Here is a 24,970-nt window from a genome sequence, read left to right as displayed (position 1 = left end):
TCCAGGGGAATTCATCAGGCAACTCCACAGAGCATTGTGAAGCAAAACCCAGACATCCAGGGGAATTCATCAGGCAACTCCACAGAGCATTGTGAAACAAATCCCAGACATCCAGGGGAATTCATCAGGCAACTCCACAGAGCATTGTGAAACAAATCCCAGACATCCAGGGGAATTCATCAGGCAACTCCACAGAGCATTGTGAAGCAAATCCCAGACATCCAGGGGAATTCATCAGGCAACTCCACAGAGCATTGTGAAGCAAATCCCAGACATCCAGGGGAATTCATCAGGCAACTCCACAGAGCATTGTGAAGCAAAACCCAGACATCCAGGGGAATTCATCAGGCAACTCCACAGAGCATTGTGAAGCAAAACCCAGACATCCAGGGGAATTCATCAGGCAACTCCACAGAGCATTGTGAAGCAAATCCCAGACATCCAGGGGAATTCATCAGGCAACTCCACAGAGCATTGTGAAGCAAATCCCAGACATCCAGAGGAATTCATCAGGCAACTCCACAGAGCATTGTGAAGCAAATCCCAGACATCCAGGGGAATTCATCAGGCAACTCCACAGAGCATTGTGAAGCAAAACCCAGACATCCAGGGGAATTCATCAGGCAACTCCACAGAGCATTGTGAAGCAAAACCCAGACATCCAGGGGAATTCATCAGGCGACTCCACAGAGCATTGTGAAGCAAATCCCAGACATCCAGGGGAATTCATCAGGCGACTCCACAGAGCATTGTGAAACAAATCCCAGACATCCAGGGGAATTCATCAGGCGACTCCACAGAGCATTGTGAAGCAAAACCCAGACATCCAGGGGAATTCATCAGGCGACTCCACAGAGCATTGTGAAGCAAAACCCAGACATCCAGGGGAATTCATCAGGCGACTCCACAGAGCATTGTGAAGCAAAACCCAGACATCCAGGGGAATTCATCAGGCGACTCCACAGAGCATTGTGAAGCAAAACCCAGACATCCAGGGGAATTCATCAGGCAACTCCACAGAGCATTGTGAAGCAAAACCCAGACATCCAGGGAAATTCATCAGGCAACTCCACAGAGCATTGTGAAACAAATCCCAGACATCCAGAGGAATTCATCAGGCAACTCCACAGAGCATTGTGAAGCAAATCCCAGACATCCAGGGGAATTCACCAGGCAACTCCACAGAGCATTGTGAAACAAAACCCAGACATCCAGGGGAATTCATCAGGCAACTCCACAGAGCATTGTGAAACAAATCCCAGACATCCAGGGGAATTCATCAGGCAACTCCACAGAGCACTGTGAAGCAAAACCCAGACATCCAGGGGAATTCATCAGGCAACTCCACAGAGCATTGTGAAGCAAAACCCAGACATCCAGGGGAATTCATCAGGCAACTCCACACAGCATTGAGAAGCAAATCCCAGACATCCAGGGGAATTCACCAGGCAACTCCACAGAGCATTGTGAAACAAAACCCAGACATCCAGGGGAATTCATGAGGCAACTCCACAGAGCATTGTGAAGCAAAACCCAGACATCCAGGGGAATTCATCAGGCAACTCCACAGAGCATTGTGAAGCAAAACCCAGACATCCAGGGGAATTCATCAGGCAACTCCACAGAGCATTGTGAAGCAAAACCCAGACATCCAGGGGAATTCATCAGGCAACTCCACAGAGCATTGTGAAGCAAATCCCAGACATCCAGGGGAATTCATCAGGCAACTCCACAGAGCATTGTGAAGCAAAACCCAGACATCCAGGGGAATTCATCAGGCAACTCCACAGAGCATTGTGAAGCAAATCCCAGACATCCAGGGGAATTCATCAGGCAACTCCTCAGAGCATTGTGAAGCAAAACCCAGACATCCAGGGGAATTCATCAGGCAACTCCACAGAGCATTGTGAAACAAATCCCAGACATCCAGAGGAATTCATCAGGCAACTCCACAGAGCATTGTGAAGCAAATCCCAGACATCCAGGGGAATTCACCAGGCAACTCCACAGAGCATTGTGAAACAAAACCCAGACATCCAGGGGAATTCATCAGGCAACTCCACAGAGCATTGTGAAACAAATCCCAGACATCCAGGGGAATTCATCAGGCAACTCCACAGAGCATTGTGAAGCAAAACCCAGACATCCAGGGGAATTCATCAGGCAACTCCACAGAGCATTGTGAAGCAAAACCCAGACATCCAGGGGAATTCATCAGGCAATTCCACAGAGCATTGTGAAGCAAATCCCAGACATCCAGGGGAATTCACCAGGCAACTCCACAGAGCATTGTGAAACAAATCCCAGACATCCAGGGGAATTCATCAGGCAACTCCACAGAGCATTGTGAAGCAAAACCCAGACATCCAGGGGAATTCATCAGGCAACTCCACAGAGCATTGTGAAGCAAAACCCAGACATCCAGGGGAATTCATCAGGCAATTCCACAGAGCATTGTGAAGCAAATCCCAGACATCCAGGGGAATTCATCAGGCAATTCCACAGACAGTACAACACAGGGTAACCGGCACCACTTGCACCAAGCGGGCCCTGGTTTAAAACACAACTTCATGTAGAAGAGGAGACTAACAAGGGGGTCATGCACGTTCCACGCTCACTCACCTGCAGCACGTTCTCCCGGGTTGGGTAAGAAAATGTCACATTCTTGAACTGGACGTGGCCCTGCAGGGTGTCCGGCTTCAGGCGGCCATCGGTGGAGACCTCTGGGATGCGGTCCATGTAGTGGAACACCTTCTCGGCCGCTCCCACCGAGAGGATCATCTGGCTGTACATGTGCACCATGGTCTGCAGGAATCAGGAGCGGAACCAATTAGTTATGTGGAAGAAAGACTGCTTTCCACTTCCCAGTCAGGGGAGAGAACACCCCTGAAAGTGGTTGATAATTCACAGAGGGGCCCATGGACATCACAAGTGAACATTCCTCTTTGAAGGGCAATTTCCAGGATCATGAGGAAAGCACCCCTGAGGCCACAACCTCCCAAATCTCCCTCAGAGCCAACTCTGCTGAGTTCATCAGTAGGAGCAGGAATCCCTCAAAGGCCCCTTGCTCCCCCGAGCAGGATCTAACTCAAGCCATGGCTCATTTTGATTGCACCCCAAAACTGTGGTGGGCGGGGAGGGCTGCAGGTTTGAGATCCAGCTCATCCTGAGAGTGTGTGATACTTGGCTGGTGGAATGGCTGCAGGAAGAGGCGGTAATGGAAGAGAACATATATAATGTGTGATCCCTGCAATACACAGTCTCAAGAGGTGCCCCAAAATGCTACCAAGACCTGCTGCATTACCAACAAGCCAGCGATGACAAGTTCATGACGTCCCTAGCAGAGAAGATGCCCGTGTCTAGGAGCAAACGTGACATCAGAGCGCACACACTTACTTGAAAGGCTGGACCTTTATGGTTGCAAGAACTTAAGACCTGAGAGCAGGCCTTCTCGCTGCACACTCCGGGGCTACAGAAGGAAACTCCCCACACACAGACTGTTCCTATCACTGTTACATGTCAGACTAATGCAGCACCTCTGTCGTAGCTCCTACAGACCATCCGTCCTGACAGACTACTTTCTACTGGCCCAGAGGGACCTCAGAACCTCCCCACTCAGATTCCAGACCCTCCCTCACTATGTCCCCAATCTCTGAATTGTTAGCATTGTCTATGTCCCACCCTTCACCCCTGAGGTCCTGTGCATCTAGGTGTGTGGTGTAACAAAGCTCTTCATGGGCTGATCATTCAGGCAGGTATAGGGTAAATGATCTGTTTCAGAATGTTCTAGAATGTATTAGAGAGGTTGCCGTAGCAGCACAGTCAAGGAAACCGTGCCACTTGCAGAGATATCTGGCTGAGGAAGAAACCCCTCTGGTCTTGAGAGCTAGCAGACACAAATGTGACTGTGCCCAACACAATAATCCAGCAGAAATTATTTAGGTAATTTCAACAATTTTCAGGTAAATGTGATGAAACCAGGCTGTGTGCTAGCCCCGATATTGTTCAACCTATACCTGGCCGACTTTCCGGAAAGACTAGGAAAGATCAGGAACTTTCCACCACAAATTGGAGGGCAACAAGTGCCCTGGTTATTGTATGCCGACGATGTGGTCATGATGGACCCCATGTTGGTAGGGCTGATTAGATCCGAAAATTAATTAACTAGTTATGGAAAAGGGAATGGTCTAAGTATAAATTATGAACAAAACGAAATTTATGAACATATGTGACGGTCGTAAAATTGGGCGACATATACAGACCATCGAAGGACCCATTGAACAGTGTGAGGAACCTGGGGGTGTCCTCACTTCTTTTCCCCATTTATCCTCCTCTCGGGTGGCCAGGGAAAGGCCATTGCTCTTGGATCCTGACCCTGGGGGTAGATATGCCAGGGAGGATCACCTGGTTGGAGGAGACTTGGGGAGTGGGGATGAGGTGCCCTTAGGTGAGACATGGTATCCCCCATTTCCCTTTCATAATGAGCCTTCTGTCCCTGAAGCCTTTATTGTTTCCATTCTCTCTCTCTCTGTCTCTCTCTCTCTCTCTCTCTCTCTCCCTCTCTCTCTCTCTCTCTCTCTGTCTCTCACACACACACACACACAATATGCAGGACTCCAGTTTCACCAGTGTGCGGTCCAGTCCTTTTTGGGCCAATCATGGTGGCAGGAACTTTAAAAGCAGGAAATACCGTGAAAATGAAGTCCGCTGTGGAAGAAAGGTTACAGACTGCTGGGTGAAAGCAGACCTCTCCGGGAAAGCAGTGTGGGGAGCAGAGAGCTTGAGACACTTTGGAGGATGCAGAGTGTATGCAGCGGTGTCACGTCCCGGTTTTTAGACTGTCGGCATCTGGGAATGCCTAACCGCAATTGGAGGCTGACGTGGCGTTTGTTTGAACGCTATCCGGCACATGGTGCCTTTTGAGACTACGATTCCCATCATTCCCGCTATTGTAGTCACGTGACACACATGTACTACACTGCCATGTCCTCCTATGAAGACCGTATTTAAATACTGTCGATGCAAACATCAAGTGCTCCTAAACTGTTGTTACGAGCATTTGTAGCATTTGTTTTCCTGACTTCTGTTTAAACCTAACACTCAGCGCTTGAATCCAGACCTTTTCATTGTCTTGTCCTATTTTGTCTCAAGACGCCTGCCTCCCTCGACTGCTTCCCCCGGAATATATGAACTCGGCTTACTCATCTCGACCTGCAACTCCTGATTCCATAGGCCGTGATGCGTGGAGAACTCAAACAATATTTTCAAGGGAACTAGCGTGAGGTGAACGCTCGTTTCCCTGGTCATTGTTTATTTTCTTTAAATATTTTGGGTGAACACCTTTTGCACGTGTTGTTTTTACCTTGGATTACTTTGGACACCTTTTTGGAACGCTATGCTGTGTTAATTTTGGAATACATTGGACACCTCTTTTGGGACGCTTTGCTGCTTTACCATTGGATTACTTTGGGCACATTTTTGGGATGCTTTGCTGCTTCCACTTTTGGATTACTTTGGGAATTTTCTTTAGGACGCTTGGCTGTTTAAAACCTTGATTTCCTGTTATACTGGTGCACTTCCTTCACCATATCCAGTCCTCGTCTCTTCATTCGAATACTAGTAGGTTACTGGTATAATTCTCTATGGAGCAGGTAAGAGTGTGAACTTGTGGGTGATGTTTGCTGTTTTTCCAGCACTTCATGGCTGCATATTCTGAACGACTGCTTTGTTCTTTGTCCCTCTAGCTCTGCTGACTTTTGCTCCTGCCTTTTCACTCAAGCCCCTGGCCTAACAGGCGTAATTGATCTCTGTAGGCTGAGCTCTTGGGGGGAAAGTCTTTGGCATATCATGTTGGAGACTTTCGTATTTAAAGAGTGAAGAAAGCTTCCCCCACAGTGGGGGGTGTTATCTGCAACAACTGGGACACTACCTCTGAGTTGTGACAGATTTAAGAGCCCTTTAAAAGCTTATCGGTCATGGAGGCTGCATCAGATCCAATGTCAGCCCTTATGCAGGCTTTTTCTGCTCTACGTACCGATATGGCATCTGCACATGCGACTTTACATCAGCGCATGGATGTATTACAGAGCTTTGTGCAGCCATTACCCCCTGATGAGGAGTTTGGTGGTGCCGCTGCTGCGGCACCTCCTCCTGTACCCTCTGTACCACCTCCAGCTCCAGCCCCAGTTGTCCTTCCTGGGCCTTTCCCTTTGGCTCCACCAGAATGTGTTTTGGGTGATCCCAAGACGTACCGGACTTTTGTGAACCAATGTCGCCTTCACTTCCTCTGCCGTCCTTTGGCGTTTCCAGACGCTACTACAAAAGTGGCATTCATTCTTTCCCACCTGGGTGGGACTGCCGCAGTATGGGCTAATCCATTACTTGAAGCTAATGACCCGGCTCTCTATGACTTTGATATGTTAATCCAAGCCATGAATAGTGTTTTTGATATGCGATATAAAGCACAGGCTTCGGATTTGGAGTTCTTGGCTATTAGTCAAGGCAAGACGGATCTTCTGACTTATCTCGCCCGTTTCAACCAATTAGCGGCTGAAACCACCTGGCTGGAACAGAAGAATGTGGCTGTGTTCTATAAAGGACTGTCGGACGATCTGAAAGATCTGAAAGATGCCCTATCAGTGGTGCCCGCTCTTCCATCTGGTTTTTCCGAATTGCTAGACTTAGTCTTGCAAGTCGATACTCGGCTTCGGCAAAGATGTGGCGAACGTCAGTATCCCGATATTCGCACCTCTTCCCGACCAGATGGAACTGCTCCTGTTCCCCATGGAGAAGCCGAACCATTGTCCAAAGTTGAACGAGAAAGACGGGTGGTGCATAATCTATGTTTCTATTGTGGCCAATCAGGTCATAACATCCGTTTGTGTCTCAAAAGACCCGCCAAGGTGTCGGGAAATGCCAAGACTCGTCCATAAACCGGGCCTTCTGGACGAGTCAAATGATCCCAGGCTCGGCTGAGTGTTTCCCGTCCTTGCACGTTTACCTTGCTATGTGCGGCAAGGCTCCTGGCATCAAAACCTTTTCCAACCCGGTTATGATAGATTCAGGAGCTAGTGGGACTTATATGGACCTCAAGTTGGCTGAACGATATGGACTACCTGTATTTCCCAAGGCAATACCCGAGGAAATACATGCGGTAGACGGTTCGTGTTTGGTATCTGGACAGGTAACGGAGCAAACGGGTCCCCTACAAATGTCCACTTTACAAGGTCATTCGGAATCCATCACCTTTGACCTTATTTCGGCCCCTCAATTCAGCATCATTCTGGGTCTTTCTTGGTTGCAAACCCACAACTCTGTAATTGACTGGGTTGAACAAACAGTGCATTTTTTCTCCTCTTTTTGCATACAGAGGTGTTTTGAATCTCAGGATGTAGCGGCATTGTCTCCTTGCTTGGCAATGGTGACTAGTCTCCCTTCTATCAATGCCACATCGTCTAATCTAGCCCCTGTACTTCCACTGGAATATCAGGAGTTTTCTGATGTATTTGATAAAGGCCTGTCAGAAAAATTGCCCCCACATAGATGTTATGACTGCCCCATTGATTTGATACCTCGGTCAGTAATTCCACATGGGCGCATATACTCCCTCACTCAGAAGGAAGAGGACCATCTACGGGACTATATAGACAAAGCCTTGTGCTTGGGACACATACGTCCGTCCCACTGTCCTGCGGCCTCCCCAATATTTTTTGTGCCAAAGAAGGAAGGGGACCTGCATCCCTGTGTGGACTATCGTGCCCTCAACAAAGTCACGGTTAAGAACCAGTATCCATTGCCGCTCATCACGGAGCTCCTCGATAAAATGACCTCCTCCACTATCTTCACCAAGTTGGACCTGCGGGAGCATACATTTTGGTGAGGATGCGAAAGGGAGATGAATGGAAAACTGCATTTAAGATGAAATTTGGGCTCTATGAATATTGTGTGATGCCTTTTGGGCTTTGCAATGCCCCAGCGACATTTCAGCATTTCGTAAATTATATTTTCAGGGACATGCTGGATTGTTATGTCGTAATCTATTTGGACAACATATTGATATATTCGGAATCAATGTCCTAACATATACAACATGTGCGATCTGTTCTACTCTGTCTACGGGAGCGCTCCCTCTTTTTGCAAAACTGGAAAAGTGTGTGTTACATGCATCATCTGTTGAGTTCCTGGGGTTCCAAATATCCTAGAAGGGAGTGCTCATGTGCACCTCCAAGGTTCGAGCAGTATTGGATTGGCCTGTCCCGAACTCAGTGAAAGCTCTTCAATCCTTCTTGGGCTTTTCCAATTTTTATAGGCGTTTCATCGCCTCTTTCTCTGAAATAGTAGCCCCATTGACCCGGTTAACCAGTCCTAACGTTCCTTTCCTTTGGGATGACAAAGCGCAGTCCGCATTTCAGAAATTCAAAGAAGCTTTTACCTCTGCTCCTGTATTACAGCACCCCAATCCATCTCTCCCGTTCATCGTGGAAGCTGATGCCTCTGCTATTGCGGTAGGAGCTATCCTATCGCAGGTTTGTCCCGCTACTCAATGTCACGCTCACCTTAGCTCTGCAGGGATATCAAGAGGCTCCGTCTGGATCCCTCTCTCCCATCTACTGAAGTACTGCGTCTGTAGGGAAATACCAATGAGATTACTTGAATACTGGCACTCCGGGGGAGGGTGGGTAACTCCTTTCCTACCCTGGCCCTTCCCCTGTGACCCGTGCTCACCTTAGGAATATGGTAGGCTAGCTCTCCATCCTGCTTCAACCAACAGCAGGGGCGCAATAGTTCCAATCCACCAGTTGCTTCACTGGGTGGCTCTGTCCAGACCTGCTGCGACTTGGAGGGGTGTATGCGCTGTTAGAAAGTTCCAATATATATGTGTCCCAATGTCCTTACCAGCCGTTAACGGCTGTTTCCTCCTTGTTTCTCTTGTATCACCACTGTTCTAGTGCCCAAGGCTTATGCCTCTTTTACATGTTCTTGCTAATGGCACCGTGTCCTTCGTAGTCTTGGCTACTTATGACCTTATGCACTTGCCTGCTGTGTACAACGACTCTGCTTTCTTTGTAGGTTGCCCGTGAGGAGTTGAAACGGAGCCGCACTGGAAGAGGAGCCCGATCCCTCAAGGGAGCTGCGTGCTGGCGAAGGAGAGCTGATGAGATGAGGAAGCCGCGTGCTGGCGAGGGGGAGCTGACGAGATGAGGAAGCTGTGCCTGCAGCAACGCGAACTCGATGCACAGCTGATGTTGGCAGCGCAGACCCGATGCACAGCTGATGAGGTCAGAGAGCCACCGCGCCTGCAACGAAAACGTGGTCCTCGTAGTTCCAGGTAAATTCAGGCAGGAGTGGGCGGTTGAGCCGGCAGCTGGTGAGCGTTGCAGCTATGAGGTGCTGGAATCTGAAAAGTGCTACCTGCACGAAAAGCTGGCAACTGAGGAGGATTAATGACACGGAGAGCCGGCAGCTAAAACAGGTCCAGGACAGTGGAGCACGGTGAGCGAGCTGCTGTCTTGCTGACAGGTTCAACGCAAAGCACGGATTGAAGCCTGGGTGTGGGTTAAATAGTCAGCCACAGCCAGGGATTAAAGAACTAGACTGCGGCCTTCAGTGTTCAGTTCACGCCTTCCCCTCCATGTTGAGTTATATGAGCGCCACGCTCTGGTCCAATTTGGCTTCCTAATACTATGGGAACTCCAGGAATGTATTAACCCATGGGGGACCATTCTAGATATGGACATAAGAGCAGGATAAGTCGTGAAACTCAACGCCTACATCCAGTGGCCTTCTATTCTCGGAAACCTACATCAGCTGACCGTAATTACATGATAATGGAAAGGGAACTACTGGCAATAAAGGTAGCGTTTAAGGAGAGGAGGCACCATCTATTAGGTGCAAGGCACCCAATAACTGTGTATACAGATCATCGAAACCTTCAGGCCTTGTCTCATGTGAAATGTACCAATGCCAGGCAGATACGTTGGCATTTGTTTTTTACCATTGTGACGTATCGCCCCGGTCCATTACATGGAAAAGCGGATGCTTTATCCCGCAATGGTACAGACATGGACACCACAAAGCAAACGCCCCCAGTATTAACCTCAGGTGCTGTTGTATGTGTTTGTTTGGTCTCTCCGTCACTTATAGATGGAGTAAGGAGATGGGCCAGGGATCATGTTTCTGTTCTTAAGGAGATGGATGCTGAGCTTATCGCCGGCCTCCCTTATGTTAAGGGACTGTTGTACCTGCCTGACAACAAAACCAGACGGAAGGCTCTCGAATGGTTCCACGATCTCTCGTTAGCCGCCCACCCCGGTCAAGCTAAAACTTATGATCTTCTGCACCGGTGGTGATGGTGGCCTGGCATGAAGAAGGACGCTGAACAATACGTCTCTAAGTGTGCTATATGTACACAATGTAAGAAACAGCCGGGAAAACCCATAGGTCTTCTAATGAGTATGCCTTTACCACTGCATCCATGGCATACGGTTACCCTTGATTTTGTGGTAGAACTCCCCGTGATCAGGGGCATGTCTGCCATTCTTGTGGTAGTGGATGTCTTTACCAAGATGGCTCGATTTATACCATGCGCAGGCGTACCTACTGCTCCCACATTGGCCAGCTTGTTCTTTGACCATGTGGTACGCTTTTTTGGACTACCTACGATTTTGATTTCCGACCGAGGGTCTCAATTTACCTCGCGTTTTTGGCGCGCTCTTACCTCCTCTTTGGGTATTGATGCCCGCTTGTCCTCAGCTTACCATCCTCAAACGGACGGCCAAACTGAACGTACGAATGGCACCATGGAACAATTTCTCCGCTGCCTGTGCCTACAACATCAATCAAACTGGTTATCGGTACTGGGTGCCACAGAATTTGCCTACAACAACTCCATGCACTCATCGGTTGGCTGTTCTCTGTTTTATGCCTTGTATGGACTACATCCAAGGACTCTACCGCCTGTTCTGCCTTCCCTAAAGCAAATCCTGCAGCTAAAGCTGTGAGGGATTCCCTGCTTACCATCCGTAAGTCAGTATCGACACATCTGCAAGCTGCGCAACGTCGCACCAAAATGCAGGCCGATAAGAGGCGTTCACCAGCCCCTTCTTATTCCTGCGGTGACCGCGTATGGCTCTCAACAAAACACCTGGCCATTCGGGGTAAACGGAAACTTTTGCCATGTTATGTGGGACCGTATAAGATCCTGCGACGTCTCAACCCTGTTACTGTTCGTCTGGATATTCCATCTCATTGGCGGGTGCACCCTGTGATTCATGTCTCCTTACTTCGTCCTTTCGTACCTGGCACATGGTTGCCTGTCATTCCAGCCCCAGTCAACGTCAAAGGCGAGGATGAATATGAAGTGCGCGCCATTTTGGACACCTGCCTCTGCCGTGGGGTTCGATCTTACCTGATTGACTGGAAGGGCTACGGTCCGAAGGACAGGTCCTGGGAACCGGCCTCTAATTTGAACGCACCTCGTTTGTTGCGTGCTTTTTGGTTTCAATGCTTGCGCATGCACAGAAGAAGCCGCCCTTTGTGGAGGGTTACTGTCACGTCCCGGTTTCCCGACTGTCGGCTTCTAGGAATGCCTAACCGCAATTGGAGGCTGCCGTGGCATTTGTTTGAACGCTATCCGGCACACAGTGCCTTTTGAGACTACGATTCCCATCATTCCCGCTATTGTAGTCATGTGACACACACGTACTATGCTGCTGTGTCCTCCTATGAAGACCGTATTTAAATACTGTCGATGCAAACATCAAGTGCTCCTAAACTTTTGTTACAAGCATTTGTTTTCCTGACTTCCGTTTAAACCTAACACTCGGCGCTTGAATCCAGACCTTGTCATTGTCTTGTCCTATTTTGTCTCCCGACGCCTGCCTCTCTCGACTGCTTCCCCCGGAATATACGAACTCGGCTTACTCATCTCGACCTGCAACTCCTGATTCCATAGGCTGTGACGCTTGGAGAACTCATATTTTCAAGGGAACTAGCGTGAGGTGAACGCTCGTTTCCCTGGTCATTGTTTACTTTCTTTAAATATTTTGGGTGAACACCTTTTGCACGTGTTGTTTTTTCTTTACCTTGGATTACTTTGGACACCTTTTTGGGACGCTTTGCTGTACAACGTTGGATTACCTTGGACACCTTTTGGGACGCTATGCTGTGTTAATTTTGGAATACATTGGACACCTCTTTTGGGACGCTTTGCTGCTTTACCATTGGATTACTTTGGGCACTTTTTTGGGACGCTTTGCTGCTTTACCATTGGATTACATTGGACACCTCTTTTGGGACGCTTTGCAGCTTTACCGTTGGATTACATTGGGCACTTTTTTGGGACGCTTTGCTGCTTTACCATTGGATTACTTTGGGCACATTTTTGGGATGCTTTGCTGCTTCCACTTTTGGATTACTTTGGGTATTTTCTTTAGAACGATTGGCTGTTTAAAACCTTGATTTCATGTTATTCTGGTGCACTTCCTTCACCATATCCAGTCCTCGTCTCTTCATTCGAATACTAGTAGGTTACTGGTATAATTCTCTATGGAGCAGGTAAGAGTGTGAACTTGTGGGTGATGTTTGCTGTTTTTCCAGCACTTCATGGCTGCATATTCTGAACGACTGCTTTGTTCTTTGTCCCTCTAGCTCTGCTGACTTTTGCTCCTGCCTTTTCACTCAAGCCCCCGGCCTAACAGGCGTAATTGATCTCTGTAGGCTGAGCTCTTGGGGGGAAAGTCTTTGGCATATCATGTTGGAGACTTTCGTATTTAAAGAGTGAAGAAAGCTTCCCCCACAGTGGGGGGTGTTATCTGCAACAACTGGGACACTACCTCTGAGTTGTGACAGATTTAAGAGCCCTTTAAAAGCTTATCGGTCATGGAGGCTGCATCAGATCCAATGTCAGCCCTTATGCAGGCTTTTTCTGCTCTACGTACCGATATGGCATCTGCACATGCGACTTTACATCAGCGCATGGATGTATTACAGAGCTTTGTGCAGCCATTACCCCCTGATGAGGAGTTTGGTGGTGCCGCTGCTGCGGCACCTCCTCCTGTACCCTCTGTACCACCTCCAGCTCCAGCCCCAGTTGTCCTTCCTGGGCCTTTCCCTTTGGCTCCACCAGAATGTGTTTTGGGTGATCCCAAGACGTACCGGACTTTTGTGAACCAATGTCGCCTTCACTTCCTCTGCCGTCCTTTGGCGTTTCCAGACGCTACTACAAAAGTGGCATTCATTCTTTCCCACCTGGGTGGGACTGCCGCAGTATGGGCTAATCCATTACTTGAAGCTAATGACCCGGCTCTCTATGACTTTGATATGTTAATCCAAGCCATGAATAGTGTTTTTGATATGCGATATAAAGCACAGGCTTCGGATTTGGAGTTCTTGGCTATTAGTCAAGGCAAGACGGATCTTCTGACTTATCTCGCCCGTTTCAACCAATTAGCGGCTGAAACCACCTGGCTGGAACAGAAGAATGTGGCTGTGTTCTATAAAGGACTGTCGGACGATCTGAAAGATCTGAAAGATGCCCTATCAGTGGTGCCCGCTCTTCCATCTGGTTTTTCCGAATTGCTAGACTTAGTCTTGCAAGTCGATACTCGGCTTCGGCAAAGATGTGGCGAACGTCAGTATCCCGATATTCGCACCTCTTCCCGACCAGATGGAACTGCTCCTGTTCCCCATGGAGAAGCCGAACCATTGTCCAAAGTTGAACGAGAAAGACGGGTGGTGCATAATCTATGTTTCTATTGTGGCCAATCAGGTCATAACATCCGTTTGTGTCTCAAAAGACCCGCCAAGGTGTCGGGAAATGCCAAGACTCGTCCATAAACCGGGCCTTCTGGACGAGTCAAATGATCCCAGGCTCGGCTGAGTGTTTCCCGTCCTTGCACGTTTACCTTGCTATGTGCGGCAAGGCTCCTGGCATCAAAACCTTTTCCAACCCGGTTATGATAGATTCAGGAGCTAGTGGGACTTATATGGACCTCAAGTTGGCTGAACGATATGGACTACCTGTATTTCCCAAGGCAATACCCGAGGAAATACATGCGGTAGACGGTTCGTGTTTGGTATCTGGACAGGTAACGGAGCAAACGGGTCCCCTACAAATGTCCACTTTACAAGGTCATTCGGAATCCATCACCTTTGACCTTATTTCGGCCCCTCAATTCAGCATCATTCTGGGTCTTTCTTGGTTGCAAACCCACAACTCTGTAATTGACTGGGTTGAACAAACAGTGCATTTTTTCTCCTCTTTTTGCATACAGAGGTGTTTTGAATCTCAGGATGTAGCGGCATTGTCTCCTTGCTTGGCAATGGTGACTAGTCTCCCTTCTATCAATGCCACATCGTCTAATCTAGCCCCTGTACTTCCACTGGAATATCAGGAGTTTTCTGATGTATTTGATAAAGGCCTGTCAGAAAAATTGCCCCCACATAGATGTTATGACTGCCCCATTGATTTGATACCTCGGTCAGTAATTCCACATGGGCGCATATACTCCCTCACTCAGAAGGAAGAGGACCATCTACGGGACTATATAGACAAAGCCTTGTGCTTGGGACACATACGTCCGTCCCACTGTCCTGCGGCCTCCCCAATATTTTTTGTGCCAAAGAAGGAAGGGGACCTGCATCCCTGTGTGGACTATCGTGCCCTCAACAAAGTCACGGTTAAGAACCAGTATCCATTGCCGCTCATCACGGAGCTCCTCGATAAAATGACCTCCTCCACTATCTTCACCAAGTTGGACCTGCGGGAGCATACATTTTGGTGAGGATGCGAAAGGGAGATGAATGGAAAACTGCATTTAAGATGAAATTTGGGCTCTATGAATATTGTGTGATGCCTTTTGGGCTTTGCAATGCCCCAGCGACATTTCAGCATTTCGTAAATTATATTTTCAGGGACATGCTGGATTGTTATGTCGTAATCTATTTGGACAACATATTGATATATTCGGAATCAATGTCCTAACATATACAACATGTGCGATCTGTTCTACTCTGTCTACGGGAGCGCTCCCTCTTTTTGCAAAACTGGAAAAGTGTGTGTTACATGCATCATCTGTTGAGTTCCTGGGGTTCCAAATATCCTAGAAGGGAGTGCTCATGTGCACCTCCAAGGTTCGAGCAGTATTGGATTGGCCTGTCCCGAACTCAGTGAAAGCTCTTCAATCCTTCTTGGGCTTTTCCAATTTTTATAGGCGTTTCATCGCCTCTTTCTCTGAAATAGTAGCCCCATTGACCCGGTTAACCAGTCCTAACGTTCCTTTCCTTTGGGATGACAAAGCGCAGTCCGCATTTCAGAAATTCAAAGAAGCTTTTACCTCTGCTCCTGTATTACAGCACCCCAATCCATCTCTCCCGTTCATCGTGGAAGCTGATGCCTCTGCTATTGCGGTAGGAGCTATCCTATCGCAGGTTTGTCCCGCTACTCAATGTCACGCTCACCTTAGCTCTGCAGGGATATCAAGAGGCTCCGTCTGGATCCCTCTCTCCCATCTACTGAAGTACTGCGTCTGTAGGGAAATACCAATGAGATTACTTGAATACTGGCACTCCGGGGGAGGGTGGGTAACTCCTTTCCTACCCTGGCCCTTCCCCTGTGACCCGTGCTCACCTTAGGAATATGGTAGGCTAGCTCTCCATCCTGCTTCAACCAACAGCAGGGGCGCAATAGTTCCAATCCACCAGTTGCTTCACTGGGTGGCTCTGTCCAGACCTGCTGCGACTTGGAGGGGTGTATGCGCTGTTAGAAAGTTCCAATATATATGTGTCCCAATGTCCTTACCAGCCGTTAACGGCTGTTTCCTCCTTGTTTCTCTTGTATCACCACTGTTCTAGTGCCCAAGGCTTATGCCTCTTTTACATGTTCTTGCTAATGGCACCGTGTCCTTCGTAGTCTTGGCTACTTATGACCTTATGCACTTGCCTGCTGTGTACAACGACTCTGCTTTCTTTGTAGGTTGCCCGTGAGGAGTTGAAACGGAGCCGCACTGGAAGAGGAGCCCGATCCCTCAAGGGAGCTGCGTGCTGGCGAAGGAGAGCTGATGAGATGAGGAAGCCGCGTGCTGGCGAGGGGGAGCTGACGAGATGAGGAAGCTGTGCCTGCAGCAACGCGAACTCGATGCACAGCTGATGTTGGCAGCGCAGACCCGATGCACAGCTGATGAGGTCAGAGAGCCACCGCGCCTGCAACGAAAACGTGGTCCTCGTAGTTCCAGGTAAATTCAGGCAGGAGTGGGCGGTTGAGCCGGCAGCTGGTGAGCGTTGCAGCTATGAGGTGCTGGAATCTGAAAAGTGCTACCTGCACGAAAAGCTGGCAACTGAGGAGGATTAATGACACGGAGAGCCGGCAGCTAAAACAGGTCCAGGACAGTGGAGCACGGTGAGCGAGCTGCTGTCTTGCTGACAGGTTCAACGCAAAGCACGGATTGAAGCCTGGGTGTGGGTTAAATAGTCAGCCACAGCCAGGGATTAAAGAACTAGACTGCGGCCTTCAGTGTTCAGTTCACGCCTTCCCCTCCATGTTGAGTTATATGAGCGCCACGCTCTGGTCCAATTTGGCTTCCTAATACTATGGGAACTCCAGGAATGTATTAACCCATGGGGGACCATTCTAGATATGGACATAAGAGCAGGATAAGTCGTGAAACTCAACGCCTACATCCAGTGGCCTTCTATTCTCGGAAACCTACATCAGCTGACCGTAATTACATGATAATGGAAAGGGAACTACTGGCAATAAAGGTAGCGTTTAAGGAGAGGAGGCACCATCTATTAGGTGCAAGGCACCCAATAACTGTGTATACAGATCATCGAAACCTTCAGGCCTTGTCTCATGTGAAATGTACCAATGCCAGGCAGATACGTTGGCATTTGTTTTTTACCATTGTGACGTATCGCCCCGGTCCATTACATGGAAAAGCGGATGCTTTATCCCGCAATGGTACAGACATGGACACCACAAAGCAAACGCCCCCAGTATTAACCTCAGGTGCTGTTGTATGTGTTTGTTTGGTCTCTCCGTCACTTATAGATGGAGTAAGGAGATGGGCCAGGGATCATGTTTCTGTTCTTAAGGAGATGGATGCTGAGCTTATCGCCGGCCTCCCTTATGTTAAGGGACTGTTGTACCTGCCTGACAACAAAACCAGACGGAAGGCTCTCGAATGGTTCCACGATCTCTCGTTAGCCGCCCACCCCGGTCAAGCTAAAACTTATGATCTTCTGCACCGGTGGTGATGGTGGCCTGGCATGAAGAAGGACGCTGAACAATACGTCTCTAAGTGTGCTATATGTACACAATGTAAGAAACAGCCGGGAAAACCCATAGGTCTTCTAATGAGTATGCCTTTACCACTGCATCCATGGCATACGGTTACCCTTGATTTTGTGGTAGAACTCCCCGTGATCAGGGGCATGTCTGCCATTCTTGTGGTAGTGGATGTCTTTACCAAGATGGCTCGATTTATACCATGCGCAGGCGTACCTACTGCTCCCACATTGGCCAGCTTGTTCTTTGACCATGTGGTACGCTTTTTTGGACTACCTACGATTTTGATTTCCGACCGAGGGTCTCAATTTACCTCGCGTTTTTGGCGCGCTCTTACCTCCTCTTTGGGTATTGATGCCCGCTTGTCCTCAGCTTACCATCCTCAAACGGACGGCCAAACTGAACGTACGAATGGCACCATGGAACAATTTCTCCGCTGCCTGTGCCTACAACATCAATCAAACTGGTTATCGGTACTGGGTGCCACAGAATTTGCCTACAACAACTCCATGCACTCATCGGTTGGCTGTTCTCTGTTTTATGCCTTGTATGGACTACATCCAAGGACTCTACCGCCTGTTCTGCCTTCCCTAAAGCAAATCCTGCAGCTAAAGCTGTGAGGGATTCCCTGCTTACCATCCGTAAGTCAGTATCGACACATCTGCAAGCTGCGCAACGTCGCACCAAAATGCAGGCCGATAAGAGGCGTTCACCAGCCCCTTCTTATTCCTGCGGTGACCGCGTATGGCTCTCAACAAAACACCTGGCCATTCGGGGTAAACGGAAACTTTTGCCATGTTATGTGGGACCGTATAAGATCCTGCGACGTCTCAACCCTGTTACTGTTCGTCTGGATATTCCATCTCATTGGCGGGTGCACCCTGTGATTCATGTCTCCTTACTTCGTCCTTTCGTACCTGGCACATGGTTGCCTGTCATTCCAGCCCCAGTCAACGTCAAAGGCGAGGATGAATATGAAGTGCGCGCCATTTTGGACACCTGCCTCTGCCGTGGGGTTCGATCTTACCTGATTGACTGGAAGGGCTACGGTCCGAAGGACAGGTCCTGGGAACCGGCCTCTAATTTGAACGCACCTCGTTTGTTGCGTGCTTTTTGGTTTCAATGCTTGCGCATGCACAGAAGAAGCCGCCCTTTGTGGAGGGTTACTGTCACGTCCCGGTTTCCCGACTGTCGGCTTCTAGGAATGCCTAACCGCAATTGGAGGCTGCCGTGGCATTTGTTTGAACGCTATCCGGCACACAGTGCCTTTTGAGACTACGATTCCCATCATTCCCGCTATTGTAGTCATGTGACACACACGTACTATGCTGCTGTGTCCTCCTATGAAGACCGTATTTAAATACTGTCGATGCAAACATCAAGTGCTCCTAAACTTTTGTTACAAGCATTTGTTTTCCTGACTTCCGTTTAAACCTAACACTCGGCGCTTGAATCCAGACCTTGTCATTGTCTTGTCCTATTTTGTCTCCCGACGCCTGCCTCTCTCGACTGCTTCCCCCGGAATATACGAACTCGGCTTACTCATCTCGACCTGCAACTCCTGATTCCATAGGCTGTGACGCTTGGAGAACTCATATTTTCAAGGGAACTAGCGTGAGGTGAACGCTCGTTTCCCTGGTCATTGTTTACTTTCTTTAAATATTTTGGGTGAACACCTTTTGCACGTGTTGTTTTTTCTTTACCTTGGATTACTTTGGACACCTTTTTGGGACGCTTTGCTGTACAACGTTGGATTACCTTGGACACCTTTTGGGACGCTATGCTGTGTTAATTTTGGAATACATTGGACACCTCTTTTGGGACGCTTTGCTGCTTTACCATTGGATTACTTTGGGCACTTTTTTGGGACGCTTTGCTGCTTTACCATTGGATTACATTGGACACCTCTTTTGGGACGCTTTGCAGCTTTACCGTTGGATTACATTGGGCACTTTTTTGGGACGCTTTGCTGCTTTACCATTGGATTACTTTGGGCACATTTTTGGGATGCTTTGCTGCTTCCACCTTTGGATTACTTTGGGTATTTTCTTTAGAACGATTGGCTGTTTAAAACCTTGATTTCATGTTATTCTGGTGCACTTCCTTCACCATATCCAGTCCTCGTCTCTTCATTCGAATACTAGTAGGTTACTGGTATAATTCTCTATGGAGCAGGTAAGAGTGGGTACTTATAAGTGATGTTTGCTGTTTTTCCGGCACTTCATGGCTGCATATTCTGAACGACTGCTTTGTTCTTTGTCCCTCTAGCTCTGCTGACTTTTGCTCCTGCCTTTTCACTCAAGCCCCTGGCCTAACAGGCGTAATTGATCTCTGTAGGCTGAGCTCTTGGGGGGAAAGTCTTTGGCATATCACGTTGGAGACTTTTGTATTTAAAGAGTGAAGAAAGCTTCCCCCACAGTGGGGGGGGGTGTTATCTGCAACAACTGAGACACTACCTCTGAGTTGTGACAAGCGGGAAGAACAAGGAACCTTTATGTGATCTGAAGTCAAGGAATTGAAATATATACAAGAACTGGTGAAAGGTAACCATATCGGAAGAGCTGGGAATTGTCCCAAGAAATTTTGTTGTTTTGGAAAACTGAAAAACTTGAAGTCTTGTGGTGGAAGGGAACCCCTGTGCCTTGTGAACTACCTTGAATTTAGGGAAGGGAAATCTTGTTACAACCCAAGAGCCGGAAGAAGCTCTGAACTTTAGTTATTTTGATGTGGACATCCCTAAACATTATATACATTTTGATGTGAGGGCAAGTATAGGTTTTGGACACATACAGACATTTGTTTTGGACTTCCTGACAAAGACTATCCTTAGTTTTGTTGGGACAAACTCCCAGGTATGGCAGAGGGCCACTAGGAGTTTGCAGACTCTCAGAAGGCCCAAAACCTTCCACAGGACAAACAAAGGAGTCAGTCAACGGGAAGTTCAAACTGCTGTTTATTAAAAACAAACCCAACAAGGATCAGTACAGGGACAGAAGAAATTCATGGACATCTCAAGGCTAGTTTTGTACCCTAATATGACGTTACAATCTGGGCCCTTCTCCAGCAAACCTATCGGACCACTGGATTGGCCGTCAGGAGCCTATTAACCTATATGGTCATCTATATGTGTTATTCTACTGGCTCTCTTTTGTCTCCCTTTCCCATCGCTGGTTGCTGTCCATTGTCTGCGTCGGTCGGGTCCCGTGTTCCGAGACCATGATTTGGAGCTGTGCAGCTCTGAATTATGAGGAATTATTTGTATTTATTGCATCTGGTGCTACTGTCGTTCAGGGAATGGAATGTCATTGGTATCTTGTGGCCCTGGCAGCAGGTCCTGTCTCACATGTTTGCTCTCTGTTCAGCCTGAATTCAGCTCAGCTCCATCCTCGCTGAGAGGCCTGCTGTCGTTTTCCAAAGCCATAATGCGGCTTCTAAAGTGTTTATACTATTCTATATTCTCCTCAGGTTAGTCACACTTGGTTCTGCCAGGTCCCATAGGTGCTCCTGCAGTTCCATAAGGTTATTCGCATGTAAGCATCTGCAAGCTTAGCTCAGGATCTCTTGCGTCTTGCAGTTTCTGCATTGCTGCGTCTAGCTAATGGCAAAGTAATAAAAGCAATGACAGTATGTATATGTATCTGTCCTCTAACTATAGAACTGTACGCTTGTGTTCTTCGTCTATTTGAGTGCGTGTTTGTGTCCCAAAGTGCGGGTGGCACGTGTGCTTAATGTCTAACGCTGCCCAGTCGTGGTGTCTACCAACATCAGCAACATGGCTCATTTGTCATTTTAATCGAAACTGTCAATTGAGGTGTCTTTGATTGCAGCCTGGGGCTCCTTGTCAACTCTGGGCTAGATTTGTACCCAGCCTGGCCTGTAGGGCTGGCTGAGGGTGTACCTCTTAACATACTTGTCATCCATAGTAGCACTGGGAATCGGTCCAAAATAGTATGGGCGATTGCAATGTTTCCTGGCCTTCTTCTGTGTCATGTATTTTATAGGAGAGGGAGGAGGGGGTAAACTTCCCCATCCCTCTTCAGTACCCCCTCTGGTCGACCTGTCGACCACATCCTTATATGACAGTCCTTTTGCTCTGGGCTGCCATATCTTCGTTATTCCTCCGAGGTGTCCATAATAGTTTGTGTGGTCGTCGAACCACCAGTGCATGTAACAGCACCATCCTTCGTGGTTGCACCAAACCCACTTCCCTTCATAGTACTTTGGATCATGTGGATTATCCAGTTTCATGGATCCTGTTGGAAATAGATCACACTGTGCAATCTTCGATCTGAGCTTGTCTCGTTCGGCAACAATTTCGTCCTTCATCCCTGCTATGTTCACATCCATCAGGATCTGCATTCCAATAGCCTCTTCTGCTGTTTTCTTGCACCTTGCCATGCATATTTTGATACCACACATGGATGCTGCTCCCAGCACGGGAGCTCCTGCTATCACCTTCAGTCCGTCTGACAGCCATGAAGACATCCATTACCATATATACGCTAGCCAGCTCTTGTCCTTCTCTGTTCCTCGTGCTTCATCTTCCATTTTGCCATGCATCTTTGCCAGCTGGGCTACTGCCTCTGAGAGAGTTCTGTTATCTTCGTAATTAGCTGGTATAAATGTACAGCAGGAACTTCCTATCTTTGCACAAACTCCTCCTTCCATAGCGATAAGGAGAGCCAGAATGTATCTACTGTATCAACCGTATTGCTCAGAGCTCTTCCTTTATGGCGTTGAACCCATTCACCATAGAGTTAATTGTTACCATCAGCGCCCAACAAGTGATCTGTAACCACTTGGCGTTCGTGTATGTCTGTACTCCTGGTATAATTGATGCAAAGAACATCTGTGTCCTGCTGAACAGCCTGTGCTCAGATGGAATCTCCTCCAGTGCCATTTTTGATGCCTCCGAGAAGTAATTCCCCCCTCTTCTCACTCTGCTCTGTCCTTCCCGTTTCTCCATCTTCTCCACCTGGGCTGTTGGTGTCACCTCGACCGACCTCTTCCTTCTCTTATGGTTGTTCATTTTTGGGAATTCATTGAGCTTTACATCTTTCTTGGGTATGACCAATGAGGGCATATTGTTGTGAACCAGCAAGCAAACTCTTCCCAATTTGGGTGGCAGCTTCTCATACGCATTCGATCTACAAGCCCAGTAGTGGTCCTCTCATTGTTGCATGTTGTTTGATTGTGTTGCACCCAATGGTCTCACCCACTTCAACCTCACCATTGTTCTGATAGCACAGGGCTGGTGTCTTCAGGTCATGTATTTTATAGGAGGGGAAGGAGATGGTAAACTTCCCCATCCCTCTTCAGTTTTACTTTAGGTAAAGAAATCGCACCTTAGCATAGGGCAAGTTAGGCCTTTTTCAACCTGCATTTTTACCTAATAAAAGTTTATAGACCAAACTTTAACCTGTTGTCTGTGTCTGACTCATGGTGCCTTCACAAATGGTGTCAGGAGTGGGATGCAGCTCAGACGAAACAAGTAGGGGAACCCAAACATTTGAGAAGTTCAGTCCCAAAGCATCAAGACACCTCAGTAGCCACACAAGGCTCTTTTGGGTTTGATATATGATTTTAATTTCACCGGCAAATACCTACATTAGATTGGCTCCCAAGTCAGGGTTAGCATGGAGGTTTGGAATTGATGTGTTAGCAGGGGTTATAGATCCAGACTTCAGGGGTGATATCAGAGTGTTATTACAGAATCATGGAAATGAGCCCTCCCAGATCAGTCAGGGGGATACAATTGTACAAAGAGTGCTCAAAAGAGCAGTGTTCCCTAGGGTATAGGAAGAGGCTGGGAAAGAAGTAACAGATTGTGGTACTCAAGGCTTTGGGGAGGCTGATGATACACCAGACACCCCTCAAAAACCCGAACCCAGAAGTGTCAGGGAAGAAGAAACAGAAACTCTTCCCAACCTAGCCTTTGCCCAAAGGAACAACCCACTGTTGGCTGAACAAGAGGACTGTGAGAGAGTAGGACCCTTTTTCTTTTTAAGTCATGGATTATTGTACCGGGGAGAGACTACTTCAGAGTGCATAGTAAAAACCCAGTTAGTCATTCCTAAAAGTCATAAGCAAGTCGTCTTGGAAATAGCTCAATCCCATCTGAAGGGAGGTCACTTAGGGCAGACAAAAACTCAGGCACAAATCCTTAACAAATTTTACTGGCCCAGAATTCATGCAGACATTAAGACCTTTGTACAGTCCTGTGCAATCTACTGAAAGACCAGCACCCATTTGCCACCACCAGTACCCTTAAAGCCACTCCGAATCATTGAAGTCTCCCATTTTCTAGGATTGGCATGGACATTGTAGGCCCCCTGGAAAAATCAAAGTTAGGGAACAAGTATATACTTGCAATAGTAGATTATGCCACCCGAAATCCAGAAGCCTTTCCCCTTAGAGCGAACACAACCCAGGAGATCCTGAATAACCTACCCCTTCTTTTCATGAGTAGGGTTTCCCAAACAAATCTTAACGGATCAGGGCTCTACATTCATGAGTAAACTCATGGAGGAAGTGAAAGAACTGTTACATATTACCACCTTAAGAACTTCAGTATAAGACCTACAGACATATGGCCTTGTAGAAAGGTTTAATAAGACCCTGAAGACCATGTTGCAGAAATTAGTGGAACAAGACGGCAGGAATTGGGATCAGATGGTACCTTGGGCTTTATTTGCTGTTAGGAAGACCCCCCGAGGCTGATACAGGATTCTTCCCATTCAAATGACTCTATGGACAGGAACCCCAAGACACCCTGGATATGTTGAGAGACCTGGGAAGAAAGGGAGGAAGGCCCCATTCCACTCTCTGAAACTGCAAACCCTCTTAAAGAATACATGTCAGAAGGTCCAAAATAGTAAGTGTCCACCATCGCGTCATCTCCTATTTCTTTCCCTAACACTTGAAAACAACAAGCATAAAGTTTCTGCTGGGTCCAGAAGAATTATCATCTTGTTCTGGACAGAGGGGTTTAAAAGTTTCTTGAAAACTGGCCAGGTGGGGTATTTCCCTTCTCCTGGTTTTCTCTGTTTATTAATGTCCAACACAGCCAGATGGGATGACTCCTTCCAAGTGTTCCACAACACCAGAGGGGATGACTCCCTCCCCCTGGTTTCTTCTGCAGCTTTATCTGTGGGTCCCAAACCCTGGTTGGTCGACCTGGAACTCTTCTGCATCAGGCACTGTGGTGAAAAGAGGTATGGTGCTTCTCTTACTTCCCAGCTTTCTAGACCCAGTACACCTGGGTTAGAGCAATACAGATGTACTGGGTTGCTTTTATGGGTCGAGTTCTTAAGCTTTTTGGACTTAAACTCAAGCGAATTGTGTGTAGTAAACACACGCGGGTGTTAACCAGTTTATGAAGATACTGGACTAAGTGATGTGCAATGTGGTTGTTTGTATTATTGCATAATTGTGTACATGATTGAATATTTGTTATTTAGGTTTTTATGGCATGAATTGTAGTGTTTTATGCTTTTTTTTTACAGTGTGTAAATATAATGCTTTGTAATCTAATTGAGAAAGAATTATGGAAATGTTGACGGTGGCTGCCAGGTCTATTATTTGTTGAAGGCCTCCCTCAGTCAAGTGATGAGGAAATACGAATTGACACTTACTTGTATACCTTCCTCTGGTTTGTTATCATATATAGTTTCCCACTCAGTAGGA

At 47.7% G+C, this 24,970-nt stretch overlaps 1 protein-coding gene across 2 annotated transcripts in view; it reads right to left on the bottom strand.

The window, feature by feature from the left end:
* Positions 1-24,970, bottom strand: part of LOC138522069 (antigen peptide transporter 2-like) — a 249,280-nt gene that overhangs the window by 67,642 nt on the left and 156,668 nt on the right. For both annotated transcript variants that reach the window (XM_069635307.1, XM_069635308.1), the window contains one exon: positions 2,623-2,805. In XM_069635307.1, coding sequence (XP_069491408.1) covers positions 2,623-2,805 — 183 coding nt within the window. The remainder of the gene's footprint in view (positions 1-2,622; positions 2,806-24,970) is intronic.

The sequence above is a fragment of the Ambystoma mexicanum genome, chromosome 13, assembly GCF_040938575.1.
Source record: "Ambystoma mexicanum isolate Mex_15411 chromosome 13, UKY_AmexF1_1, whole genome shotgun sequence".
Lineage (NCBI taxonomy): Eukaryota > Metazoa > Chordata > Amphibia > Caudata > Ambystomatidae > Ambystoma > Ambystoma mexicanum.
This window is presented reverse-complemented; position numbering and strand designations above follow the sequence as displayed.